The sequence below is a fragment of the Aquarana catesbeiana genome, linkage group LG11 (genome assembly GCF_042186555.1).
Source record: "Aquarana catesbeiana isolate 2022-GZ linkage group LG11, ASM4218655v1, whole genome shotgun sequence".
Lineage (NCBI taxonomy): Eukaryota > Metazoa > Chordata > Amphibia > Anura > Ranidae > Aquarana > Aquarana catesbeiana.
The window spans coordinates 24985195-25007894 of NC_133334.1; the positions used below are offsets into that span (position 1 = coordinate 24985195).

At 42.8% G+C, this 22700-nt stretch overlaps 1 protein-coding gene across 3 annotated transcripts in view; it reads left to right on the forward strand.

The window, feature by feature from the left end:
* IRAG1 (inositol 1,4,5-triphosphate receptor associated 1) overlaps positions 1–22700 on the forward strand; it is a 188140-nt gene that overhangs the window by 152674 nt on the left and 12766 nt on the right. For all 3 annotated transcript variants that reach the window (XM_073604082.1, XM_073604081.1, XM_073604083.1), the window contains 6 exons: positions 11069–11209; positions 15306–15437; positions 15513–15654; positions 18463–18512; positions 22343–22450; positions 22568–22632. In XM_073604082.1, coding sequence (XP_073460183.1) covers positions 11069–11209; positions 15306–15437; positions 15513–15654; positions 18463–18512; positions 22343–22450; positions 22568–22632 — 638 coding nt within the window. The remainder of the gene's footprint in view (positions 1–11068; positions 11210–15305; positions 15438–15512; positions 15655–18462; positions 18513–22342; positions 22451–22567; positions 22633–22700) is intronic.

Sequence of the window (22700 nt, forward strand, 5' to 3'; positions counted from 1 at the left end):
CTGAGACAACATAAATATTCAGCTGCAGATCTTCTTCATCCAGCCCACTACTTTCTATAACTGACCAGAAGGCAGGGGAGGCAGTCAAACCTACAGCCAGTGGAACTCAGAGCAGACCAAAACAATCACATACTACTCCACTGATTAGAGGAACCAAAAAGAACTATATTTACCTAGCCACCAATTTTGGAGGGTGCTACATTATCAACCCCTTTCTTGAAGATGTGTTGAAATTCCATTAGATACTGTTGTGTTGGATCTTGAGTTAATTAATGTCTCATTATTCCTCTCATTACCCAATATGTTAAGGCACAATTTAAGAAGGGGGGTCCATTACCTCTATATTACCACCATTTTTAGCAGATTTTATTACCAGCTCCCTATTGTTTCTAAGCTCTTCCACTGCCTTTCTCTCCCTGGTTTTCAGATTCAATTTTTTTTTTTCTACCAGATCGGTTTGCTTTTACCCTTTCCCACAACTGGTTCAGATCATGTTCCACCAATTTCACGAATAATCGGATATCACCACCTTGGGAAAAAGGGGGAGTATGATCGCTCAGCCTACATGTCTCCACCAAACTACAAACTCTAATACATTCGCCTCATTAACCGGGGCTTAAACCGGCCATTGACATTTCGAATCTCGGCCAGTTCTGCAGGAACTGGCCAAGGTTTGAACCATGTATAGGCAGGCTGAATGTACCCAAGGTGATCGATCAACTTTGGTACAACCAACCTGTCAAATCGTACATGTGATTACTGCTAGTGGCTGTTATAGCCACTAGCAATAATCACCGTGTTCTCCTGGTGGGGTGGCTTCCCCTACTCCACCCCCCCTGGAGAAAGGCTTGTCATTTGTTCCCACCATGGATTTTGAGTTGAAAGCTATAAATTAGTTTGCAAGTAACCCTGTGACTAAGGCCAGCCATAAACGGAGCAAATCTGTGGGCGAAGAACATAATGGCTCCGGGGGGAGGGATTCCCCTGTCAACATTGTCTGTGTTGATCGGGGGAATCAAGCAAATTTTTCTTTTCCTGCAACACGTGGTTGCAGGGAAGAAATTGGCTGCATCTATGGCCAGCCTTCGTCATTGGGGTTACGTGCAAACTAATTTATGTCTTTCACTCATTCAAATAACTAAAAATCCATGGTGGGAACAAATGACAAGTCTATTTCCAGGACTCTTATTTGGCCCTCATTCAAAATAGTCTGTGACAGGTTGGCAACTCTCACTCTGTCATGACTATGTTGGGGATATCTGGGGTCCCACCATAGGCGTGCGCAAGGGGTGTGCCAGGGCACACCCTAATCCTGGGGTTGGCAACCTGTCAATGGTGGGCAGGTGACAGGTAAATCGCAATCCTTCCTTGCCGACCCTCAGAACATGGACAGGAGAGGTGGCGGGGTGGAATTTAGTGCATCCAATCTGTATTTTCCTCCTGCAGAAGCTGAAAGTAGGCTTCTCCTCCTCACCCTTTTGTCAACATTCAGCTGCCACAGGAGGAAAATATAAGGGATCGGTACTAAGATATGCCACCCCGTCACCCCTCCTTTCCCTGTTCCTCTTCCTTCTGTTGCCCGGGTCCCCCTTCTTCCCAGTGTGTCAGGATGGAGAGCGGGGAAGAGGCCGGTAAATATGTCAAACGCAAATGTGTTGGAGCTTTGGGGTGCACACCCTAATGCAATAGGCTGCGCACACCTATGGGTCCCACACCCAGGAGTCAATTGATCTACCGTATTTTTATCTTTTGGACCTCAATTTATCCCCACTGTTAGCGGTTGTGTAATCCTCTATATGTACTTCTATTGCCCCTTTCTAGCGCTCTCTCTATAACCTCTACCTCTGTTCTGCTGTTTCCTAGGCTCTGTCATAGTTTCCACAGGGTTATTGGGTTTCTTCCCGTTTGCTTCCTGTTCATGTGCGGTCTCTGTGGCTTCTGTGTCTTTCCGATCAAATCTGTGATGTTTTTTGGACCAGGTATACACTTTTTTGTGTGAAATCCTGGATCACGGACAAACTTTTTTGTTAGCTTTAATCGTTTCTTTAAATGTCTGTCTACATTAGAGGCGTCCAACCTTTGGACCTTCCTGGGCCACATTGGAAGAAGAGGACTTGTCTTGGGTCACACAAACAATAAGGATAGCTGATGAGCAGAAAAGTCGGGCAGATCACAAGTTAATGGTCACTGATATATATGTTTCTATCTGAGTAATAAAATATATATTAAAAAAAAAAAAAAGGGCAACTTCAAACCAGTGCAATATTAGACACTGTTTTTGATTAAACTAAGCAACATGTGCCAAACACAAGGACGGCAGAACGAATCCAACCCACCATGCCATTTCATATGGCCCTTTTACTCGGGGCTTTTATTTTCAGCCGGAACTCCACTCGCCCTCCGCTCACCACCACCACTTGTAAACACAGAATCCTTCTGTGTCTTACAAGGACACCTTTCCTCTCAGTGACTTCCCTGCCTGCCTCGCATTAACGGCCAGGATAAGGAAGATGCAGATGCACTCTGGTCATAGGTGGGATGGGGCATCTTGAGGTAGGCTGCACTGCGATTTACCATCTGTTGCCGGGTGCACAGATGCCGACCAACGATCTCCCTGCAAGTGAGAGAGAAGAGGAGCCACTTGCACTGCAGGCAGGTACTAAAGCCAGGTTGGGCATTTTTTTTTTTGAAAAGGTGAAATGCGAGGAAGCTTTGGAGGAGGGGAGATGTGGGCTCTGGAAGGAGGTGTATGCAGAGGTGGGGGAGAGTGGGGCAGACAGTGGCAGTCTGTCCATTAGGGGCACCCAGGTGCCGCCCCCTTTCTCCAGGCCACCCCTATATGCTTAATTTATAGATTCATGCATAGCATAGCATGAATCTATCCATGGCCGCCGCGGCCACCCCCTTCCAGCCCCTTTTCAGACGCCGGGCGCCTTAATTACCGGGGGGGTTGGCAATTTTTTTAAGCACCTGATTAGAGCCATAGGCTCTAATAGGCTTCAAAATAGGGTGGACTCGGAGCGGAGCCCACCCAGATGTGTTAGAAAAGCAAATGAATATTCGCTTTTCTAACACTGAACCACCACTCTGCCAATGAGGAAGCGTGGGTCTAATACCAGTCACCTGATTGGCTGAAAGGACAGGCGCTCCTGTTGGATTCCTAGCAGAAGGAAAAGCATGGAGGACACAGGGGTCGCTGCCTGAACCACTGCCCATTCCACAATTGATGGGCACAGTGCTACAATTGATGGGCACAGTGAGGCTGCCTTTGACTGGCACAGTGAGGCTGCAATCGATGGGGGGGGGGTTCAGTATTTTTCAGAATTTTTCAGTTTGTTTGCACCCCCCCAAAAAATTTGAGCACCAGCCGCCACTGGGTGCAGTGTCAGAGCTGAGGAGGGGTGGAGGTGAGATGTGGACAGCCTGTGAAAGAGCTGAACCCTGCAATCTGTAGGTAGCGCACCCCTGATCGCTGCAGTATGTAATTCATAATGTACTTCTGGTATTTATTGTCCCTTTAGGATCCTCCCAACCATTTTATCCGGTGTGGTGGTTAGGGGGGGGGGGGGGGTTGAGCTCATGCACCTATTCTGGGGAGGAAAAAAAAGCCCCGGATACGTTTATTTAGTCTTATAGATTCAACCTGCCCTTTGAGGTCAATCGTAATGCCGATGCGGTTGAGTTGGTCACCTCTGAACTAACGCAGCAATATTTGGTTCGACGAGTGTAGTAGAAATTCTTTAATGAGTTCTCAAGGTGCTGATCAGATATTTTGGCTCTAATTTTGCCCTTCATGTGCTTCATCCTTGAAAATAGTTGCTCACAAATAAAGGGCATAAGCGTGCCCACAGGGTGTGCCAGGTGTGCCCAGGCACACCCTAATCACCCTTTACAGCACAGATTCCCCCTACTTCCCTTACTCCCCGCTTCCCCCTGCAGTGCTACCAGCTTCGCAGTGCTACCAGCCTCCCTCCTCTCCCGCCAGCTGTTGCTGCAAGGATTTTTTAGGATGAGTGGAGGAAGGGGCCGGTAAATATGTAATTGACCATACCCTTCCCTTTCTGAATGAACATTGTAAGTGATCAGTAGTGTGTGTGTTTGAGCTTTGGGGTGCACACCCTAATGCAATAAACTGCGCACGCCTATGATAAAGGGGCTGCCGAAAACTGAAGATATGAATAAGGCGTGATTGTGAAGAGTGGGAGATTTTTCTTTGGGAAGATAACATTTTACAAAAATCTGGTAAAGAGACACTGTAAAAAAATTTTTCTTTGCCCACATGTGTTTGCTAAGCATAAATGCATTTTTAGAAAAAATTTCTCCCCAAAAATCAACATTTTTAGGTAAGTTTATAATTTTGTGTTGGGCCACATTCATAGCCGGTTTGGGCCGCAGGTTGGACACCCCTGGTCTACATAAAGTCTGTCCTTCAACATCTTAAATTTTTATGATGTTAGTCTGTTCTTGCTTCAGTCTTTGATTTAACTGCTCTCGTAGTCCAATAAATACTGCATGGACGGCCTGTAACTTATCCCAGCCTGCCAAAAATTCTGTGAATGAGGTCTAGACAATATTCTCAAACCGCAAACTGATTTTTCTTTTAATATACATACTGTATCAAGGCTTTCCACCAAACTCTGGTATGCTTTTCATATAGTTTAGACATGTGTCTAAATGCCTCCACAATATTTCCTTCCTTTTGTGTTCTAATAATTTCATTAGAAGACACCTGGCATGCCTCCTGGGACAGTGATTCATAGTCAATCTCATGTTACAAGAACCCTGCCATTTTATAAAATTAGACCTCAGGCAAAAGCAACAATTCCACAGAATAGAGGGTGGCCTGCCAAACAACCAGCAGGGATGTGCGGAACCCACGCGTCAAACCACCATGGCTTAAAACATAACTTTTATTAAGTGTCTACAAAACACACAGTGCAAGTCAAACACATAGTACAGCCAAGAGTACAAGTCAAAAAGAGTTGCCAGGCTTATAAGCTTGCTTATAGAGAGATATATGTCCGGTGCAGAGGCAGGATTTTACAATCCTGGAGGTTGTTCACAAATGTCACCATCCGGGGGGGGGGGGGGGGATGCCATAGCATATCACCAACCAGCAAATGTATTTTCTGTTGCGGTTGACAAATCCTGTTCGGATGGAGGGGTGTCTGGGGTCGGTGTGGGGGGTCAGTGTATTGACCTATCCCCACTAACTACAGGCTTGGACCAGTCCTAAGGGTCACTGTGGCTACTGAGAGGCTTGACTGCCTACCTTAAGCCAAACACGCCACAGTTCACGTCCCAGCCTGATAGCAATACAGCCCTAATCCACCACTAATTCCGCCAGCACACAAGTATCTCCCTTAACCTCCTGTAGCATGGTCCGGTTCTCCCCAATGAAAAAAAAGAAGAAAAAGTGCTCATTCAAAGTGAAGAATTTAATAAATCATAAAATACCTACGAAATAATCATGTTACGGTATAGAACTCCTTTGGTTTTGGCCACTGCTGGCGCTGTGCCCTTTATACGGCACCATCCTACATATCTTCTAGGAATGCCCCAAGTGCCAAACTTTTTGACAGCCAGTTCAACTCGTACACAATTTCGGACATTTCCCTGCATGATGACCCAGCTTCAGTCTTACTCAACCTCACCCCTTTAACCAGGAAACGGTATCATAGGTACCTTCTTGGACACCTCCTTAATGCAGCATGGGCTTGTATTCCATGCCAGTGGAAGCAACAGGTGGCACCAACAGTAGCCCAATGACTCGCGAGAGTGGACGACATTAAACAGATGGAGGGTCTGACCTCTGCTGTCCAGCATAAGTCAGAGGAACATAAGACCAGATGGTTTTACTGGGATCTTTTCCGCTTCTCCAATGAGTGCCTCCAATACACATAACTTGCAGCACTTACCGACGATTTCCACTGCCTGATTGGTATTGAGATTTCCTCCTCCTTGGGGGCAATTCCTTTTAACCCACCCCCACCCTGCTCCCCTTTCCTGTATTTTTTTTCTTCTTTTTCTTTCTCTTTTCCCCATTTCCCTCTTTCCCTCTTTCTTTGGTTGTTGTTCTTTTCATACTCCTATAACCAAAAATGGGTGTGCACTAACCCCAGTTGGACACCCCACAGCAGACTCCCCCCATGACTTGGTAGTTACCTCCGGTGGACAGAGACTCTCTATTAATGAGTGGTTAGCTCAAGTATGACCTGACCAGATGGTTCTTTCAACTTATGTAACATGTTACGTTATTATTGCTGCTACTTGTTTTCAACTTTCATTCCCCGGAAGGGTATAACCGCCTTTTGGTTGTTCCTTAAGCGATTTCTATTGTTCGCATATTCTGTGAACGTTACTATGTCATTGTTTCTGTAGCACACCTTTTTAAATAAAAATAAATTGCAAAAATCACAAAAAAATCCCTCAGCCCAACATATTTCGCCTCTGGATGAGGTTTTATTACATGGCAATTGGTGGATGATTTCAGCAATCGGACCTAATTATTATTTAAAGTAACGGCATGGCTATGTCATACCACATCTGTGATATTTCCCTTTGATTCATGCGATTCTCTTTTTTTTTTTTTTATTTGTGCATGAATAAAATTTATATTTCTTTATAGTAATTTGATTCAATAATTAGAATCTGTCCATACAGTCCCAATGTACGGGTGTGGGGGGGGGGGGGGTACCCTTGATTCTCCTGCTCTAACTTTAAGGGATGTTGGCAACAAATCGGGCTTTACTATGGTGGTTCAACTTATCTAAAACCACATCTGTGGGTGACGTCAAAAGGTCGCGCACGTGCATCAGGACATTATTCTGATGTAAATATTTGTTCGTCATGACGTCACATGCATCCTGATGTAAATGTACATCATGAAGTCAGAATGCACCTGTATATTAAACAGATGTTCCATCTGCAACCCAACGCAGTTTCTGAATAGGTATAATGCCCTCCAATGATCACCACTAGCTTCCAGGTCCCGCTCTAAAGGACTGCTCTCCATTGTGAACACAGGAGGGCGACCATTCAGCACAGGTGGCTTTCAGAGAATGTTTTTGATTATCTGAATAGAAAGCGTTCCCTGATTGGGAAAGGTGGATAGCAAGACCTCACCACCCCAGCTCTCCACCTCCTACCTCTGGGTAAGACCCTCTAATAGCTTACCCTATAGCTGTACCCCAAAACTGTAGTCCCCAAATGTGTACAACTACAAAAATAGAGAAAAATGGGATTCCCACCAAAATTCATATACTAGTAGTACTCACTGATTAGGTATCGGGGGGTGTGATCAATTATTATGATCAAGTGCTTTTTTTTATTACCACTAATATTCCTTTTATATTGGCTTTTGGAATTTACAAATGCAGCAATTTAGAAATCGGATGGAAGGTTTAGCACTGGAAAACACTTTTTGATAGATAAAAAGTGCATTTTATACACCTCCTATATTGATCAGACCAAAATGAGGGACAAATGAGGAGGAATGAGGGACAGAGGGACATTGCTCCAAATCAGGGACAGTCCCTCGAAATCAGGGACAGTTGGGAGCTATGGATCCATGCACACCCTCAAGAGTTAACTACAATATAATTTATTGCTTAAAAGGGCAAAATTCAAAAATTGCACAGCAAGCCAAAACTCCCACCTATCCCCTGTATATAGGACAAAAGGGAACTGGAAACAAATTTCCTAGTGTTCTATACTTCCCTCATCAGAAAGGGAGCAATTAATCCAGTGTAAAGATATAGCTATCTCCCACTAGGGAGAGAAATGGATAAATGCAGCAGTCCACAGTCCCCCTCCCTCACCCAGATAAAAAGTGCCCCCTATAAATACCTGTAAAAACCCCTCAAGCCACCTCTAATCGAGTGACCAACATGTCATTCCTAAGGAGGACCAGTGTGTCTCCGTGAAACACAGAAAATAATCGCCCTGTTCCAAGATGGAATGATGCACATTGCACACTAATCTGATGCGCCCATATTGCTTACGTCACCGGTCAGTCAGTCAATGGGACTATGTAAAAATAAAGTTGATCACAGTAAAAGTTATCCAAGGTATGGTAAAGAGACTTCCCCGCTGACAGATGTATTAATTCTCCAATGTTGCTAAATTCCTGTTATTCTCATCCTGATATTAGACATGTGCGCCGTCAATAAATTTGTTTCGTTTCGTATTAGCCGTTAATTCGTATTTCGTAATTCGTGTCCGAAATTCAATTTGGATTCGTACGAAATACGAGTTTTCGTTAGGTTCGTTAACTTTTCATAACAATTACGAACGTTCGTTATGAATTTTAAAAAGCAAAAAAAACCTCTCAATATGGCAGTCGTCGACTCATTATGAGGGGCTCCCCCCATCCCTGTGCTGTGCTCATTATGAGGGGCTCCCCCCATCCCTGTGCTGTGCTTATTATGAGGGGCTCCCCCCATCCCTGTACTGTGCTCATTATGAGGGGCTCCCTCCATCCCTGTGCTGTGCTCATTATGAGGGGCTCCCTCCATCCCTGTGCTGTGCTCATTATGAGGGGCTCCCACCATCCCTGTGCTGTGCTCATTATGAGGGGCTCCCCCCATCCCTGTGCTGTGCTCATTATGAGGGGCTCCCCCCATCCCTGTGCTGTTCCTCTAAATACCGGAACTTCGTCAGAACCTACTGCCCCCTAGGTTCTGATCAAAATGTCCGTTGGACTACCATCAGCTTGCTGTAACAGCATTCTTATTTTTGAGAAGTGACACTTATATTGATACACTTGTCACAGGGTGATATATATTGGTTTAGTCACGTTATTCTCATTTTTGGATTTTTTTTTTTTTTTTTGATGCATTTAGGTTTCACCATTATTCTATTGAGTCACGTATATTGTTTATATATTTTTAGCAGGTATTTTTTCATATTAGCGCCACTATTCATTCTCAAACCTACTGGGGTTTGAATTCGGATCACGTATGCTTTAGAATTGTATACAAAATTTTCGTTGATGGATTTCGGATCCAAATTCCGTTACAACGGGAACGTGACTGGTGTTTTTTTTGACCAATCAGAGGTTTTCTTCTGCTGCTGAGTGAGGGTTGGGGAAATTTACTTTTTTTTAATATGGGAGTGGGAGACTGGTACTGGTAGTCGATGGGAGATTCAGAATCGGACAAAATAAGAATGTTCGTTAATATCTTTTTATTATTGTCATAATTACAATTATTCGTTATGATGAAGTTAAAATACCCAGGAAGTCAGCACAGCACAGGGATGGTGGGAGCCCCTCATAATGAGCACAGCACAGGGATGGAGGGAGCCCCTCATAATGAGCACAGCACAGGGATGGTGGGAGCCCCTCATAATGAGCACAGCACAGGGATGGTGGGGGCCCCTCATAATGAGCACAGCACAGGGATGGGGGAGCCCCTCATAATGAGCACAGCACAGGGATGGGGGGAGCCCCTCATAATGAGCACAGTACAGGGATGGGGGGAGCCCCTCATAATGAGCACAGCACAGGGATGGTGGGGGCCCCTCATAATGAGCACAGCAGGGGTACAGCCCCAGGAGGAAGTCAGCACAGCACAGGGATGGGGGGAGCCCCTCATAATGAGCACAGCACAGGGATGGGGGGAGCCCCTCATAATGAGCACAACACAGGGATGGGGGGAGCCCCTCATAATGAGCACAACACAGGGATGGGGGGAGCCCCTCATAATGAGCACAACACAGGGATGGGGGGAGCCCCTCATAATGAGCACAACACAGGGATGGGGGGAGCCCCTCATAATGAGCACAGCACAGGGATGAGAGGAGCCCCTCATAATGAGTCGACGACTGCCATATTGAGAGAAGTATTTTTTTTTTTTGCTTTTTTAATTCATAATAACGAACGTTCGTAATTGTTATATAAAGTTAATGAACCTAACGAAAATTTGTATTTCTTACGAATCCAAATTGGATTTCGGACTCGAATTACGAAATACGAATTAACGGCTAATACGAAACGAAACAAATTTATTGACGGCGCACATGTCTAATATCAGGATGAGAATAACAGGAATCTATCAACATTGGAGAATTAATACATCTGTCAGCGGGGAAGTCTCTTTACCATACCTTGGATAACTTTTACTGTGATTAATCAACTTTATTTTTACATGGCCCCATTGACTGACTGACTGACCGGTGACATAAGCAATATGGGCGCATCAGATTAGTGTGCAATGTGCATCATTCCATCTTGGAACAGGGCGATTATTTTCTGTTTTTCACGGAGACACACTGGTCCTCCTTAGGAATTACATGTTGGTCACTCGATTAGAGGTGGCTTGAGGGGTTTTTACAGGTATTTATAGGGGGCGCTTTTTATCTGGGGGAGGGAGGGGGCCTGTGGACTGCTGCATTTATCCATTTCTCTCCCTAGTGGGAGATAGCTATATCTTTACACTGGATGAATTGTTCCCTTTCTGATGTAGGGAAGTATAGAACACTAGGAAATTTGTTTCCAGTTCCCTTTTGTCCTATATACAGGGGATAGGCGGGAGTTTTGGCTTGCTGTGCAATTTTTGTATTTTGCTCTTTTAAGCAATAAATTATATTGTAGTTAACTCTTGAGGGTGTGCATGGATCTCTTTATTTTTATTCTTCGGTAAAATGTTTACAACCGCCATCCATTCTCAACAGACTTGTGTGTGTATATGTATGTGTGTGTATGTGTGTGTATATATATATATATATATATATATATATATATATATATATATATATATATATATATATTATATATGTGTGTGTATATATAGATCTATTCTCCTCATATCAATATCATTGTTTAGTTTAGAAATATATATATATATATATATATATATATTTTTTTTATTTATTAGATCTATTGTCCTAAACTAGACAATGATATTGATATGAGGAGAAAACTTGTTTAAAGGAGTGATCCTTTTTATTCGTTTCCTCCTTGACCACACCAGGGAAGTTTCCATATTTGTGCCCATCCTGTCCCAAATGCGCCAAAAGTTCCACCAAAAATAATATTTTGCAATTCCCTGTGTCTGTCGTTCTGCAGAACGTGTTTGTCCAGCTCTCTCTGGCCTTTCGGAATGACAGTTACACTCTGGAGTCCCGGCTGAATCAAGCTGAAAGGGAACGCAACCTGACCGAGGACAACAACGAGAAGGAGATTGAGACCTTCAGAACAGCTGTCATGGTAAGAAGATGGATGAGGGTGCCAGAAAAAGAATCACATTTTTTTATTAAAGGAATTTCCCGCAAACGCATTTAGAAAAGGTTACACCCTTAAAAACCACCTTAACCATTACTTTCAATGAATGTTGCTAAACCAGTGAAGTGCATCGGAAATGTCCTGATTATGTTCACCAAAATTTTGGCAAAGTGAAATCTCTCAATTTCTTCCCTAGTACCTGTATTATTTCTGGAACACTGCTGGATGGACAAATATCTGCTCTACCTTAGTTTTGAGCTTTATCATCTCACAGTAGCCGAGAATTGGGATCTCCGGTGTCAGTGCCCTGCCCACATGCCAGTTTAATTTATATAGGGCACTCACCTACATAGTGGCGTTTATTTACTAAAGGCAAATAGACTGTGCAGTTGCAGTAGAGCAGTGATCAACCTGTGGCCCGGGGGCCGGATGCAGCCCTTTTGCTTGCCTTTATCCAGCCCTTGGGGGCACTATTCCTCCCGCTGATCCGAGACACTAATCTGCCAACTGACACCAACAATGGATCACCATTTCTCCCACTGACAGCAATAATGGGGCACTATTCCTCCCCATGATGCCAAATGTGACGATGTATACTCCCACTGATGCCAGGAATATTTCCACTCCCGCACTCCACAATTTGGCCCCCCCTAAAATCTGAAGGACAATGAACAGGCTCTTTGTTTGGAGACCCGTGCTCTAGAGCAAAGATGTCAAACTGGCGGCCCTCCAGCTGTTGCAGAACTACAAGTCCCATCATGCCACTGCTTTTGGGAGTCATGCTTGCAACTGCCAGCCTTGCAATGCCCCATGGGGCTTGTAGTTCTGCAACAGCTGGAGGGCCGCCAGTTTGACACCTGTTCTCTAGAGCTTAGCAAATGAGGTAAAGCTCTGTTGATTTCCATCATCCAATCATGCGCAAGCAAAAATGCTGTTTTTTTGCTGTTTTTTTTTTTTTTTTTTTTTTTCTTCGTTTTGCTTGCATGTGATTAGGTATTCTTTTCAAAGTGATGCTTTACCCTATTTACTAAGCTCTGGAGCATCTGCGCTTTGCTAAGTGCAGTCTTTTTGATGGTATTAAATCCACCCCAATGTTTTTTTAATCTGCACAGATACTGGATTTTTTACTGTAAGTCACTGAGCTTTCTCAAGGTATCCATAGACTTCATGTGATGGGCACATGGTTAGGATGTATGCAGCTGGATCAAAAGTGCAAAAATCCACATGTTTTAAAAATCCTTCATTCGATTTGTATGCATTTATGGAGACGATCATCATATTCTAGTTTAGCAATACCGATGTCAATTTACTAAAGTACTGTTCACTTTGGAGACAAAATGTTCTCAGTTTTTAGAAAGAGGAATAAAAAAGGTCCTCTTATCTCGGAGAACGCATTTCGCCCCGCCCTCAGGGCTTAGTCAGAGCCACACTATCGGCACTTGGAGCAGCACTCCATTATGCATATACAAGGTCTTGAAGGAGGAGTTTGTGCAGAAGTTGATGGGGACCCGTCTAAGGTATGGCATCCTAATTTAGTGTGGTCAAGTTGTTGAGACCCATGATTGATGTACAGATGAGTATTCTGTGGTAGGTTTATGTGATTACCCCCCGAAGTGGCGCAGTGTAGCTGGAGGCCAACAAAGTAACAGAATTTGGGCTGCAGATACAGGGCTCTGTTTGGCTGTTTCTTTATGGTACCTTCAAGGACCTTCAACACATCCTTCTTGTTTGCCGTAAATATTGTTTTTTTTTTTATTGTACTGGTTTTTGTAATAAAGGGCTGCTGTACCATTAAACCCCATTTGTGTGTGGTGTAGGTTTTCTTTTGGTGAATACAAGTGGAAAAGGATGGCTTGGTGGTAGTAGCAGCAGGCTCCCTCTAAAAACCCCGTCATGTTTTCAGAGAACAAAAGATTGCACTAGATGGTGAAATCTTAGCCCAGATTGTCTTGGATGTCTAGTATTCATACCCTTTTGAAATTTTCCACATTTTGTCGTGTTACAACCAAAAACATGTATTTTATGTGATAGACCAACACAAAGTGGCACATAATTGTGAAGTGGAAGGAAAATGATAAATGATTTTCAGTTTTTTTACAAATATATGAAAAGTGTAGTGTACATTTGTATTCAGCCCCCTGAGTCAATACTTTTGTAGAACCTCCTTTCACTGCAATTACAGCTGCAAGTCTTTTTGGGGATGTCTCTACCAGCTTTGTACATCTAGTAAGTGACATTTTTGCCCATTCTTCTTTGCAAAATAGCTCAATTTCTGTCAAATTGGATGGAGAGCGTCTGTAAACAGCATTTTTCAAGTCTTGCCACAGATTCTCAATTGGATTTAGGTCTGCACTGTGACTGGGCCATTCTAACACATGAATATGCTTTGCTCTAAACCATTCCATTGTAGCTCTGGCTGGATGTTTAGGGTCATTGTCCTGCTGGAAGGTGAACCTCCACCCCAGTCTCAAGTCTTATGCAGACTCTAACAGATTTTCTTCTAAGATTGCCCTGTATTTGGCTCCATCCATCTTCCCATCAACTCTGACCAGCTTCCCTGTCCCTGCTGAAGAAAAGATGGTGTGTTCAGGGTGATGTGCAGTGTTAGTTTTCCGCCACACATAGCATTTTACTTTTAGGCCAAAAAGTTTAATTTTGGTTTCATTTGACCAGATCACCTTCTTCCACGTTTGCTGTGTCCCCCCACATGGTTTCTCGCAAAAAGGCTAACGGGACTTCTTATGACTTTCTTTCAACAATGGCTTTCTTCTTGTCACTCTTCCATAAAGGTCAGATTTGTGGAGAACACGACTAATAGTTGTCCTGTGGACAGATTCTCCCACCTGAGCTGTGGATCTCTGCAGCTCCTCCAGAGTTACCATGGACCTCTTGGCTGCTTCTCTGAATGCTCTTCTTGCCCGGCCTGTCCGTTTAGGTGGACGGCCATGTCTTGGTAGGTTTGCAGTTGTACCATACTCTTTCCATTTTCGGATGATGGATTGAACAGAGCTCTGTGAGATGTTCAAAGCTTTGGATATTTTATTTTTAATAACCTAACCCTGCTTTAATCTTCTCCACAACTTTATCCCTGATCAGTTTGGTGTGTTCCTTGGCCTTCATGATGCTGTTTGTTCACTAAGGTTCTCTAACAAACCTCTGGAGGGCTACACAGAACAGCTGTATTTATACTGAGATTAAATTACACACAGGTAGACTCTATTTACTAATTGGGTGACTTCTGAAGGCAATTGGTTCCACTAGATTCTAGTTAGGGGTATCAGAGTAAAGGGGGTTGTATACAAATCCCCCCACACACACACACACACACACAAATATGAAAATCATTTATCATTTTCCTTCCACTTCACAATTATGTGCCACTTTGTGTTGGTCTATCACATAAAAGCCCAAAAATCCCAAGAAAATTTACGTTTTTTGGTTGTAACATGAAAAAATATGGAACACTTCAAGGGGTATGAATACTTTTCAAAGGCACTGTAGATCTAGACATCCAAGCTATGACAATCTGGGTTAAGATTTCACCATCTAGTCCAATCGTTTGGCCTCTGATAACAGATAGAGGGAGCCTGCCACTACTACCACTAAGTCACCCTTTTCCACTTGTATTCACCAAAAACAAACCTAAACCACACACGAATGGGGTTTAATGGTACAGCAGCCATTTATTACAAAATCCAGTCCAATTAAAAAAAAAAAAAAACAATATTTACCGCAAACAACAAGAATGATGGGTAGACGGTACCATAACGAAACCAACAAACGGAGCCCTGTATCTGCAGCACAAATTCTGATACTTTGTGTTGGTCTATCACATAAAATCCCAATAAAATACATTTACGTTTGTGGTTGGAATATGAGAAAATCTGGAAAATTTCAAGGGGTATGAATACTTTTTTCAAGGCACTGTAAATAATATTTCCTTATATACAGTATTTTGTTTTTATTTAAAAGGGATTGCAAATGTGGATTAGGTTGTCTATTTAAATTTTAAATATGTATCATTTTGAAAAGCTTTTAGTTTTGTCATTTAACACATAATACGCGTGTTCCCCTTTTTTAGTCTTCAGTGTCGATCTGGCAGAACAGTGAACACCGTGAAGCCTTTCAGAAGCTGCTAGAAGACATTGCTGTCCTTCACCGCCTCACCACTAGACTCTCTAGCCGGGCCGAGATGGTTGGCGCTGTGCGACAGGTAAAGGTACTAAAAAGCTGAACATCTGATGGCGCTGTAACTCTCATCCTTCTAATCTCTTCCTCCTGTGTCCAGGAAAAGCGTATGTCAAAAGCCACAGAGGTGATGATGCAGTACGTAGAGAATTTGAAGAGGACCTATGAGAAGGACCATGCAGAGTTAATGGAATATAAAAAACTGGCCAATCAGAATTCCAGTCGGAATTACAACGGAAGTGGTAAATGGCGTATATCACAGATACAGTTGTTTGTTGTGCTGGTGGTCAACTAAGCAGAGTCTTCCTTCCCTTCTACTAGAAAAGTGTAAAAGGGATGAGAGTGCCACAAATATAGGTCCAGTAATTCTATTTTGTACATAATAAGTGGTTAGAAAAGGCAGCCAGTGCATTTCGGGAGCTCAAAACTCCTCTTACTAAATTCATTTTAGATTGGTCCTTCTCTCATCCCTTGTATACTCTTAAAACTATTCCAGAAGCCCCACAAGGATACTGTGGTTGACAGAGCTGCCTCTAAACTTTGGATTTCATGCCCCATCTTTTCTACATTCTGGTCCAGCAGTCCACCAACGTGTCTTTTTTTTATTTATTTTTTTTTTCCCTTCTAGAAAAGCTTAGAAAATTAAAGGAAGGATCCTATTGGCTGGGCAATATTTTTTTGTGTCAGACTTGTTAATTAAGAAAGATTGTGTTTTCCCACAGTGTCCGAGACCCTACAGTTTGCTACATTAGAGTGAATTTGGTATATTTAACTTTTTTTTTTTTTTTTAATTCTGCGGCGTGTGAAACGCACTCAAACTTCACCAGGTGCCAAAGAAAGTGCACACACATAAAGAGTGACACAAAACATGCAACGGGTGTTGCACAGTCCTCCCTAGGAAGGACCTTACCCTCATCCCCCGGGGCGTAAGGCTCCAGACTTGGACTGAGGTACTCACTAGGCCCGTCTGGCCGAAACCAGATGAACCCCTTTCTCTGGAGGGTCTGCCAAAACAGACCCACCCAAGTACTCGTTCGGGCTCCCCTGAAGGGAAACCCCATAAGAGAGGGCGAACCAAGCCAGAAGACCATGTCCACCCCCTCCCAAGACTTTCAGGGTAGGCCAGAGGACCCATACCCTACTAATCACACTGTGACAAACGTGTAACAACCAAACAAAAGAAAAATACAAAAAAGTGACAACACGGGGTAAATAAATAGAAAGTGGGGAGAAGGAAGTGGGAGAAGTGAAAGTGGCCATTGTGCAATGCAATGGCCGTCCCTTCGGCCAGGAATAAAAAAATTCCTCTGGTCCTAGCCAAAAGGCTCGGCCCAAGAGGCAGGTGTGAAAAAAGTGTGTTGTGAAGTGACCATGGTGCCAACAAAACTCAGTTTGGTATATTTTAAGTTTTACATCTAATAGGGAACTACACATTATTGCCAAAAACTGAACATTTAACCATTACCTATATGAGCTTGTTGGACATTCCATTTCAAAGTCATAAGTATTGATATGGACTCCCCCCCCCTTACTAAATTTAGATTAGATTTGTCGCTCTCTCCTCCCTTCTACACTCTAAAAACGACTCCAGAGGCCCCCCAAGGATACCCCGGTTGAGAGAGCTGCCTCTGAAATTTGGATTTCAAGCCTAATCGATTCTACATTCTGGTTCAGCAGTCTACCAACATATCTTTCTCTTCTCCGTTCCCTTCTTCTAGAAAAGCGTAGACAATAAAAGGACAAATCCTATTGGCTGGGCAATATTTATTTGTAAGAATTGTCAATATAGAATGAGGATTATGTTTTAACCCACAATGTCCAAGACCCTACAGTTTGCTTCATTAGAGAGAGTTTGGTATATTTAGGTTTTCTATCTAATAGGGAACTACACTACATTGTCAACATTTGACCCTTATCTACATGAGGTTGGACATCCCTTTCTGAAGTCATGGGTATTATTATGGACTCCCCACCTCCTTCTATGGGAAGGCTTTCCACAAGATTGTCTGTCTTTGGGAAATTGTGCCCATACAGCAAAAAGAACATTTCTAAAGTCAGGCACTGATGTTGGATTAGAAGACCTGATTTACAAGGCTAATCTGTGCAAGACACTTGGGTTCCTCCACATCAAACCATTTGGGTTATTTACTAAAACTGGAGAGTGCAAAATCTGGTGCAACTCTGCATAGAAACCAATCGGCTTCCAGGTTTTATTGCCAAAGCCTAATTGAACAAGCTGAAGTTAGACGCTGATTGGCTACCATGCACATCTGCATAAGATTCTGAGTGTTCCAGTTTTAGTAAATAGGCTCCCCATGTCTTTTTGGCGCTTGCTTAGTGCAAAGGGGCACAATCATGTTGGAACAGAAAAGTGTCTTCTCCAAACTGTTCCCTCAAGGTTGGAAGCACACAATTGTCTTACAATGTCTTTGCACACTGTAATGTTAACAGTACTCTTCACTGGAAACACCTGAACCTTATAATTTGGAGATGTCCACATACTTTTAGCGAAGTAGTAGGTTTGATGGTCAGATGTCAACAAACTTTTGACCATATACTGTACAAGCCCCAGGAAACTTTACCTGGCCAATACAAGAAATCCTGGAGTTTTAAACACAACTTAATGATAAGGGTCAGTCCAGCCAGAAATACTATTTCAATGTTTGGTAGATGATACAGAGTGCTACCCCTGGCAGTCTCTTCTGTTCCTTGGGGACTCTATTGTTGAGATCTTTGCGCTTTGTTCCTGGCTCTGCCCCCCCCCCAGTTGTACTCATTATGAGACTCCCACCATCCCTGTTGAATTTTTAAAATGTATTTTATATTGTGAAAATTGTAATGGGAGGAGATGGGGCACACAAAGGTGGATGGAACACCCACTGTTTCCAGGTGGACAGGATCAAAGCCAGGATTTATCCCATTCTGGCATTGAAGACACATCAAGGGGGCTGACTCAGATCACCAAGACCCACCTATAAATTAAATATCACTTTTGGATTTGGCTGCCCCTAAATGAAAATGATGACCTTTTCTTTTTCTTTCATTTACAGAAGATGGTGTCCCACGCTCTTCTCGTTCAATGTCATTGACTATTGGCAAGGTAGGATATTGAAGTGAACAGCAATGAACACATTAGAAAAATGAGGTATAAAAAGTCAAATGAGAGCGCCAGACCAAGGAACTGCGTGTCCAAAAACCTTTAATACTAATGTTAATTCATAAAAAAAGACAAAATAGTCAACATGTTTCAGGGGCTCAAAGATCTCCCTCTTCTTCAGGGCTACACAACAAAGATACAAAATTATATGCTAATCAATACACACAAAACACAAAATGGTATTTACAAAAGCTTATGAAGACCATTAAATTACCACTGATTCCAAAATCTTTATTATTGTGATTGAATTCATAAAACTAGGAAAAAACTGAAAAAGCTATGAATAGACAACTGGTATAAAATAACACTCCATCAGATAAAAAAAAAACAAAACAGTTAAAATCCATCCTATGATAAACAGTTACCATACAGCACTGTTGCAGTGCTGTGTCAGTAGAGGGATCTGAACCCAAAGCCTCTGCTGTGTCCAGCAGTAGACTTTCTTGCTGTGCCACCCGAGATGCTGGACAGCTTGTTGTCCGATATCTTAAAACAATCTTGCCTTGTCCTTTGTTTCTGCTGAACTTTGAACTCTTTGCTCATCCCATGAACTTCCTGATTTAAGCCATGCCTCTGCGCTTCCTGTTTGCCAGATTATTGTGCTCTCTGGCCGATAACTTGCTCCTTTGCATACCTTAGAGTTGCCACCTTTTCTTCAAGTCAAACTTGAACACTTTAGCGGCACATGGCAATTTTTCTTTCTCTTTTTTTTTTTTTTTTTTTGTAGTATACATTATAGGATTGTAAAATACCTGGGACACATTTAGGGTGACACTTCCCATGCCCAGTGGCACCCCCACAATCCCGGACATGCATACAGCTGCAGGTAGTGAGCGACAGTCCAGCTTAAATGTGTCCTGGTTTCAGGCGGGCTGAAACCCGGACACATGATTCAAAACCCGGACTGTCCGGGGGTATTCCGGAAAGGTAGCATACCTGCAGCTTCCCTTCTCTCAACTACCACTCATTACCGGCCTTTGGCCTGTTCAACTACACTTCTGCTTGATCTGAACATGCATGCATTCGTTATCGGCCTTTGGCTTGTTACACGACTACGTTTGTTTGATCCCAACCTGCAACCATTCGTTACCAACCTTTGGCTTGTTCCTCGACCCACACTTCTGTTTGACCCTAACCTGCAGCCACTTGTTACTGACCTTCGGCTTGTTTACTGACTATGCTTGATCCCTACCTGCTATATCTGCTACTGGACCCGGCTTGCTCACCTCATGGAAGGGCAATCTTGTGGGCCGCGACCTGGTACTAACACGCAGCTATACCCATCTCCACCATAAGAAGCTTTTTAGACCCCACACGAGTGATCCTGTGTCATCGACCAGTACAAAAGAAGCTTACCCTGGTGGATGGTATGGGAGCCCTACTGTTATTACTACTGGTCTTCAAATCTGACCCCTGACCATGGCGAACTGTTTTGAGGTTTCTCTTCTTAGGAAAACATGTGTCCCTGACACTGTCCCCAACCACCTGGCAGTGTAGTATACACATTGTACTGCGCAGGTGCCAACCCAAAGTGAAGCCACTGGAGTTATTTGTGCTTTTTCTTGATACCTTCAAGGTAACCACCTTAACTACGCATGCATATCTTGGTGCCTCTTCTTTGAAATCTGGTTGTCTTTACACCTTGAACTTGAATTTGAAAAAAAAACAAAAAACCTTAAATGCCTTTTGTTCCAATTGTTTGAGGATGTTAAAAATAGGGGTGAGGTTTTGTGGGTATGGCTACAAATGTGGTTGTGATTTGGTTTAAATGGGTGTGGTCAGTGCAGTGTCCCTTGATTTCATTTTGTGGAATAAGAATAGTAATGTGGGTACAAATATATAAAATGTACAACAATCTATGATGAGAAGCAATAAGCATTGGGATAGAATGTATGTAAAAAAAACTTGTCAGCGATTTCTCTAAGTGAATCAAAATTGCTAAATGCATCCTTATTAAAAACACATTGGTTTTATAATTATTCTATGAGCTTCTATATAACTAAAAGTGAATGTTGCCTAATATACTGTGTGTGTGTGTATATATGTGTGTGTGTGTGTGTATATATATATATATATATATATATATATATATATATATATATATATATATATATATATATATATATATATGTGTGTGTGTGTGTGTGTATATATATATATATATATATATATATATATATATATATATAATATATATATATATGCTATAATAAAGTAGTTTTATTAGCCATAATGAGTGAATATGTGGAAGTTTCTGGAACCAAAATTTCAAGATCTGGCCCACGGGCCATGGTTTGGAGACCCCTGCCATAAAATATTAAAATATAGCTTTTAAACCTCCTATAGTCTAAAATGGCAGATAACAAACACTATATTACCAAAAGTATTGGGACGCCTGCCTTTACACGCACATGAACTTTAATGGCATCCCAGTCTTAGTCCGTAGGGTCCAATATGGAGTTGGCCCACCATTTGCAGCTATAACAGCTGCCATTTTTATTAGTCTATACTAAACTGATGCAACACGAATACCAAGGTAACCAGAAATGACTAAAGTTAGTAGATAATCAGATCACATGTACCTCAAATATTAGATGTAGTTGGGAGAACACAAAAACACCCTGTTTGTGCTCAGAGCAGCCTCACCGGAGCCAATGCCTCCAGTATAAATGAGGAGTGACCTTCCTCATCTATCAATCGTCAATGAGTCAAATCGGGCGCCTCAATCATAAATTTTCCAGACTAAATTATTCAACACCATTATGACAAAGGAAATGTGATAAATACCCACTCACTGAAAGTTTCCTTCAGAAAGATTTTCCAAAACTCCTCCATGCAGTTCTCAGAATAGTACATACCAGAGCTCTCCCTGTTGTAAATGGTACACATCCTCCCATTACAGTTGCAGCTATTGGGGGTCCTCCTCACAAAAACCACTGGTCCCATATCTCCCTCCATCCTGCTATTTGTAGGATGGGTTGAACATTGCAATAATGCACCCCCTAGCGGCAACTCAAGGCCATTCTGACTGCTCTTGTGCGCCCTCCCCACTCCAGCTGTACTCCATTAGGTGGAGCTCAGCTACAAGAAGAGACCATGCACTGGGCATGTGCAGCGTTTTAATGGCCTAGAGCAACCACTACAGAAAACATTATTTCTCAGGAACTCTGGTGAACTTCCTTCATTACTATGCCCATTTTGAGGGGTCCCCACCATCCAAGTGCTGAGTTCCTGGGCCTGCAGACTTACTTTGCCCATTATGAGAAATTCCCACCATCCCTGTGCTGAGTTCCTGGGTCTCTACACTTACTGTGCCTGTTATGATGGGTTCCCACCATCCCTGCTGGAATTTTATGTTTTATATTGTGTAATATATTTAGGCAACAGGAAGAGCTGGAACCCACAAAAGTGGTCAGGAACAATTAGGAGGACAGGAAAAGAACTGGGACACATGGGAGGGAAATCTCATTGTTGGTTTACCCAAGACTTATAAGAAGCCACACTCATCCTAATGACAACTTGTCCCATTTATTTACATCAACTAATGTCTTCTACATTTACACACACCCTAAAATATCATTGAAAAGGGAGTGTATTGTTGCATACACTGACATGGAGGAGCACTGATGGAAAGATGTCCTGAACAGGAGAAGAGAACATTTTTTTCAGGAAGTTGTCAGCTTTTATCACCGCATGAAAAGAGTTCAAAATGAAGTACAAAATTGAAGTATCGCAATTCTTCACTCACAATGCTGTTTGCTTCTTCCCTCCAGAATATGCCGAGAAGACGAGTGAGTGTTGCCGTAGTTCCGAAATTTAACTTGCTGAACATCCCTGGACAGTCCCCGAACTCATCCCCTATCTCCACACTGTCTTCTCTAGTAAGTGCTGCCTGAATTCAGTTGGCCGTGTGATATCTGTGACACCTGAGTAGTCTCCATAATCCATCTGTTTTGAATTCATATTCTGATCTACTTACCATTCTCTGTTCCATCTAGGCAGAATCGCCCAACAGCAGGAACAGCCTACCCACCACCCCGACACTTTCTCCCCTATCAGAAACGTAAGTTCTTCACTTCACCTGAATGAATGGCTTGTATAGCGCTACCTATGCGAACTGAATCGCCTCAG